The sequence below is a fragment of the Loa loa genome (assembly GCF_000183805.2).
Source record: "Loa loa unplaced genomic scaffold supercont3.47, whole genome shotgun sequence".
Classification (NCBI taxonomy): Eukaryota; Metazoa; Nematoda; class Chromadorea; order Rhabditida; family Onchocercidae; genus Loa; species Loa loa.
This window is the reverse complement of record NW_018108227.1, coordinates 284357-291471: the sequence shown is the minus strand read 5'-3', so window position 1 is coordinate 291471 and position 7115 is coordinate 284357. Positions and strand designations below refer to the sequence as shown.

Below are 7115 nucleotides of genomic sequence, written 5' to 3'. Positions count from 1 at the left end.
ATACTTCCTTGATTCTCTCACATTACCGCCGCTGTACCATTTATGCATGATTTTATGGCATACTTTGTTTAAGAGAAAGAATTAAGGAAGAGCAAAGGCTTCTGTAATCCAAAAATTCATCACTTTTGAAAGCAGAAATTTTCTATTTTACTTATTGTTCACATTGCTAATTAATTAATCCATGCATTATTTCGTTTATTTGCTGATTTTTCTCCGCTTCCACTTTAAATATGAAGTCACTTATTCCATATTAAAATTTATTTTTTTATGTATAATAGAACACTGAGCAGTTTTATGTTCACAACAAGAGGTGGAAAATGAAACCAATTCTGATATAAATCTTATTAATAAATCACTTCCATATCACTCCAATTTATAAATTCCCCACTGAAAACTTAAAAAAAACAATCGTTATTTTTCGGAGACTTCTGTGTGTTTACAATTTTCTCAAATTTTCACTTTCAAATATTCAAAGATTTAAATTTTTTTAAAATAGTTTTTTGCAGCCCAAATTGGCACATGCATTCATTTTGTTTTTCAAAAACTCTTCCATTCTGAAAAAAAAATTTTTCAGTCTGTCATAAATTCAGAGCATGTCAGTTCGATATTATCAAACTTTATTATTCTTTAATTTTTGGAATATTTTAGAAGTTTGATTTGAGATGAATGAATAACAAATCATTCATTTCGATATTATCAGACTTTGTCATATAGTGCATTCAGTCCTTCTTAATTTGCATAAATCAGGACAGTGACAAGAGAAGCGGTGAGCAAAAACGATGCTTTGATACCATCTCAATCATATTTATTTGAATGGATCTGGTTAGTTTCAAATCAAGGATAATTAACTGTGAAAGATGGCAAACAACTTGTCAAGAATGTTCTATCCTAACGCCAATCAAATTTTGTCCCATTTTGACGGTCCTTTATATAATCAAAATAACTTTCTACTTGAAATATTTCTATATGATAGTCCTTTGATAGACCTGCCTCTTTAGTTATGATGTCCATTTTAAATCCTTTCATTATTCTTTCTTTTTTTTTCTACTCGTTTTCAGATATCTGCTATCTACAGAGTGCTTAACAAATAATTGTCAGATCGGGGTGAATCTTTCCTGATATATTATCTTCATTTATGAATTCCGGTTTACTGCATACCTAAAATCGCAATACGATCTCTAATTTTTCTAATAAATTTCTCACTTTACTAAGCGTCCGATTTGGGAACCTCGGGAGCTTCATATTGTTATTAATTTGATTCTGCCATTAAATACTATCGAAAAAGTGAGTCGAAAAACTGTAAATTTGGTCTTGTCAAAAATTTTTTTTCATAAATTAGATAAACTCCAATCATTTGATTTGTCAATTACTCAAATCTAAATTCGATTCATCAATTTGATGAGTTGCAGCGTCCAGTGAGATTGTACAATTGTTTCATTTCAGAATGCTTTACTTCTGAAAGATGGAAAGAAAAAAGCAGATGAATTTTAACATCAAATACTATGCTGCTATAAACTTTCACATGATTTTATCTAGGAGTGACCATTTCACTTCTTGCACTTCCAAAACATGTATCAAAGCTATGTAACTGTTTAGAGCAGAAATTAACTTAGAGTATTGGATTTATATACGCAGACTTGACCTAACATCGTGTTAGACGGAGACAACACGTAAATTGTTTGAGACCACTTACTTATGTAAAACAAATGTCGAAGTTTCATTTGATAGGAAGGGAGAATTGTTGTAGTGTGAAGTTTTTCATGACACTTAGTTTATAAACCAAAACAAGGAAACAAATTGAAAAATGTAAGTAACGAAATAAAAGCGGGGAAGTAGTTAAAGCGAAGTAAATAGTCACCTCGGGTGAGGTTGGCAGTAAATTATGTTCAATATATTGCGTTAAAGCTTCCGCTTCACTTGTTTTCCATTATCTACGCTTTTATAGTCGATGGAATAGGCATGGATAGTGACCGGATTGCCCGCAAATTCAATCCGACATAATGAATGGCATGCCCAAGCTATTCCGATTACTTTTTCCACAGTGGCGGAATATGAGCGGTTTATCAAACGATATCCTGTTGTTCAGGAAGTTTTGGTCCTCTTCTAGAATTCAGGAAAGTAATATAACCTCCTTTTTTATCTTTGCGTATTTTGCGTATCAACTATACATGATAAAAGCGGATTTTAACAGAAGAGGGAGCTGGTTTCTTTTTTTCTCAAATGATTTCCACAAAGAGGCTACAAATTATAATTAATTGTGTATTTACTCTCATTTTAAAGACTTTACTACAGTTTCCACCAACTAAAACTAAATTATCGTCATCTCTATCGTCTGAATCGGCGTTATTATTACTATCATAATTATCTTTGTGACTGCCCTTTAATTTGCTTCTCACTTGTCACGGTTATTATCACAGCAATAATCTCAACATTATTATTGCTATCCTCTTCATTTGTAACTCGTATTTTGTTTTTCATTGATTTTATTGTGATGAATTTCCTCATGTACTCCGTGATTACTAACACATTCGTTTCTTTTTATGATGTTTTAGGATTAACAAATGCTTGATCGTGTCGTCAATTCAGTACTGTCTCAATTTTTTATCTATCTAGTTTTACCATTTTTTCACAAATTTAATCAGAGAAGGATATTTATGTATATTAACAAAAAAGGTAAGTTGAACTTTGGAAGGATTGATTTCATCTTTCATTTTCGACTTTAATAAAAGCGTGCAGTGAAACATTGAATTGTCAATTTGTGATGGAATGAACTTTTGGTTTCATGAAAACTCCGAATCCAACAAATATTTGCTTGGACAGAAGTGACAGCGTAGCATTATAGAGGACTCCTCAAAGAGTGCTCTACAGGAGTGCTCAAAGACAAAGTAAAAATCGCTAAAATTTTTTGAGTAATCTCAGATGTTCTTTGAAGTGCTGGAAACTCCGAATTCTGAGGACAAGTAACATCAACACTATTTTTCTCTTCCCATTGGTTTGTCATTGCAAATTCAACAAAAAAACTATCAACTCTTTCCCTTCCCCTCTCTTACCTCATCCTCATCTCTCTCCTCGGAATGTGAAACTTGAGAATTGGCTTTTTTCTTCATTCGCTTTTCTTTGCTATTTTCAACATCTCAAAATGTTTGACACATTTCCTCCCGTTTTTTTTTTTTGAGGTTTTCTTATGAGATTTCGTAAACCTTTGTTTGATTTGATAATGAGAACATTTGATTTGAATGGGAAATATCATATGCTTGTCGTTCGAAATATGATGACATAAATGCGAATAACAACATTTGATTGTGCTTTATTAAACTTTCTGATTTTCATTCGCATCTCTTCTTTTTTCACAGATTCTTCTCGGGAATAACGATAGCACCAAATTGCTTACTATCGCTAACCCTTTAATACTATTAGTCATTTGTTTCAGAATAAAAGAAAACCAAAAATATATTTATGTTTTCAATCTTTCTAAAGCAAAAAGAAAAGCGAAGGTTTGAACATTCTCTTTGGCACTCAGAGAAAACATTTCATTTCAAAACCTCATTTACCTCTTTCTTTATATCTAATATTTCATTGAACTACATTTATTTGTAGCCTAACTTTCTGCTGCCATCATCAGTCACAGAAATAAAAATAAGTTAAATTAATTTTAGTTGTTTACGATCGTCTCTACTTTTGGACATTGATTATTTTTAGACAAGGCATACATTGCTGTTACTTATTACAAGAATAAGTTGTAGTAGCGAGAAGAAATGTCTTTATACACGTCTCTCATTTCCAGATACTGCCATATATTCCTTTTTTGGTTACAATTAGGTTTTTAAATTTATAAATTGAAATATAAAATTTGAAAAGAACAGTCTTTGTATAGAGAAGTGCTAAACCGTTTGGCATTTCAACAAAAAATTTTCTGTGGGCTATCAAAAATTTATGTAATTTCTCAAAAACCCTCTAATATCGCTCTGGAATACAAACAAATAACTTATCTAAAATTTGATTCGAACAACTTATCTGAATTTGTCTAAAATTTAATTATCTAAATACGATTTATCTAAAATTATTCAAACTGATACAACTTATCTAAATAACAAGCAACTTATCTAAAATTTGGTTCCATCCAAAAGTTACATATTCTTAAATTTTCGCCATAATATGTATTCGAAAATTAAATATGCAGGAATTTAAAATCGTTTTCAAGCGTTATCTCAAAATTTGAGATAGAGTAATAATACTTCAAGCGATATCTTTGGTGCCGTCTTAATGCCTAAAACATTATCATCATTGCCTTTTTTCTATTTTTACTTTCTGCATCATTTGTTATCAACATATGGTCTGCGCCAGTACTATTTCAGCAATTCTCATTTCCCAGAATATATTCGGAACCTTTTCAGGAAAATTATCCAAACTCAGAAACAAATAATGAGAGCAACTGAACGATTTGATTGCTGAAAGACGCACTTGGCTATGAATTTCTGAACAAACGACAATATGGTTGACGTTTGCCATAATGATGACAATATAAACTTTTTCCAGTAATAAGCTGAAGTGAAATGAAGCATAATGCGTGGAGAGGAAAAGAAAAGTTGGTTTTCATTTACAATCACTTCTTTGATAATATACGAAGCGCAAACATCAACGAATTTGAAATCCTTAAAAACACCGCCACTTTTCATCTTTTCTAATATCAAATTCAAATTTTTTGGCAATAATTAAATCTACTTAATGTTCTCATCGTTTGTTGACATAGTTTGCATAGTTAATGCGAAAATATTGTTGAAATGGGATTAAATATGAAAAAACGAAGAGCAGTGATAGAAGATGGAAAATATGATGATTTTTGAGAATTACTTTTCCGAGTTCGGAAGGAACCCTCACAAATTAAGATTTTCTTTCTTCATTCAGTGCGAAAGAATTTTAAAAAATATTGATCTTGGGAAAAGCTCTCTTCTAAAAGAAGTTTTAATATTTTTGAAATTGCGATTTATTTGGAAAATTATTCATTTAACTCCCAAAAACTGGAATTTTTTGGAATTGCATTACCCAGTTTATTTCTTTCAATTTGGGACATTCAAACCATTAAGTCTTCTTTTCTTAATTAGATTCTCACTAGTATTCTGTGAGTTTTTCGATTGGTTTTTGGCCTCATGTATTCTCAAAATTTGATGAAATGTTCAATTGATTTTGTAAGACGTAAAAATCTTAGTCACCATTAGAGAATGTATATTCGCTGTCGCTTTTTCATTTAATTTCAAAAATTTTTGGGATTTGTGTAATTCCTTCAAGTTCTGCTAAAGCTGATTATCATTATATTATATTTAAAAAATTTATTGCACATTTCTCACTTTTAAACATCGCTGTTTAAACTAATTCTTTGAAATTGTAATATTTAAAAACATTTTGTCTATAAATTTTGATCTCAAAATAGTAAACACCACCGGACTGATATAGTTTCATGCCAATTTTGGTGTTATTATCGTCACAATGCTTATTAACATTTGTCATTTGAAAATTCATCATAAAATAAGGTTTTTCAACAATCTGTTTGATTGCCTAAAATATAATGGATGAACTGTTTGCATATAAACAATGACAATGTCAATTTGTAGGGTTTACAATGGTAGCTAAATGAAATAATTAGCCTATGTTAAGCGGAATGTTATTTATTCTAAATGATTCATTGCCGCCAAAAATCAATGATAACTTAAACAATTATTAACTTAAAAGTCAAAAATTATGATTACATTAGCTCACAAACAGTGCTTTTTATAAGGGAAAAATTTTGATTTTATATCAGATAATTGAAAAATTAGTCATTTAAACGATCAGCTAAATGATAGTTTCTCTTCTTTTTAACTTCCTCATTTTTGAAATGTTTCACAAAAACATTTACGGGTTAATTTTGCTAAGATTATATGCTACAAATTCTGCTAATCTTTATATATTCTCTTCTCCACTTATTTTAATTAATTTTTATTGTCAGACTTGTCTTCTCATCATTTCATTTTTCAATTGATGAATATATTTTAATACTTTTCGTTTTATTACCAATATCGTTGGGAAAAAAAATTCTGATGGAACATAAAACTGAATCTGTGATGGATAAATCGTTTTCAAAAATTTGATACTATTATAAAATTGATGAAAAATTGAAATTATCCTTCTCTGTAAAATGCTGCATTGATTAATTTTTGTTTCCAAACCACTAATGTGTTAGTTTAATTTGTTTGTAGTAACAAAAGCATTCTTTTAATATCATGGTTTGTTTCATCATTCGTATCTCATCGAATGTGCAGCAGGAACTGTCGACAAAGATCTTCACCAATAAGCTTTTCATCGATTGTACTGATCCATAGAAGTAACTTTTGTAATGACGGAAAGGAAAAAGAAATAGACTCCCTCATCTTCTAGAATTTTTGGGGTCAGCCAGCCAAAACACGAGTTAAAGCATGAAGGTCATTATTTTCTGCTTCAAATGCTTGTACAGACATTAGATTGTTCATAAATTCAATTTAATGTCTCTCTCATCAATTGTACATACTGCCGAGTATCAATTAATAGACGTGGCTCCATACAGTCATTTGACTAATTTTAATCTACTGGCTGATTAAACTATCAGTCTAACAGAGGACTTCTGAAGAAATTTATTTTTGTTGCGGTTATCTTAATGAAAGCGGTTGAATCGTCTAATTATCTTAATGATTTGTTAAGCTCTATTCTTCTACACTCACTGAATCCATTTCTCCGTGATGATTTGAAAACTTTTTCTGTGAGATTGATTTCTGTCATCGTTTACGCAAAAGTTAACTTAATTCCTCTCAGATCGTCAATAAAAGTAAAAAGTAAAGATGATCTCCCCAGCACTGAATCGTTTTATTTTGTCGCTCTCCCTCTTTTCCTCATTAATTAACTTTCACAGATGGAATCATCCATGTTAGACTTATTTCTGATCGTTTTTATGAAGACTAAAGTTAATAGCCATGGATGATGTATGATAATTTGTTCAATTCTCTTTTGTTTTTGAATGTTTTCTATTTTCTCAGTTTAATCAATTTATCGCGAAATCTTTTTCTGCAAAAATTGTAAAGTCTTTTTCCATAGATGAAAAGAAAGTT

At 30.4% G+C, this 7115-nt stretch overlaps 1 protein-coding gene across 1 annotated transcript; it reads right to left on the bottom strand.

Moving 5' to 3' along the window:
* Positions 1-1080: 1080 nt before the first annotated feature.
* On the bottom strand, positions 1081-2478 carry LOAG_04204 (hypothetical protein; the record flags this gene model as incomplete). Its single annotated transcript, XM_003139741.1, has 3 exons — positions 1081-1158; positions 1918-2075; positions 2397-2478. The coding sequence occupies 3 exons, from the start codon at positions 2476-2478 to the stop codon at positions 1081-1083; spliced, it is 318 nt and encodes a 105-aa protein (XP_003139789.1).
* Positions 2479-7115: the final 4637 nt, after the last annotated feature.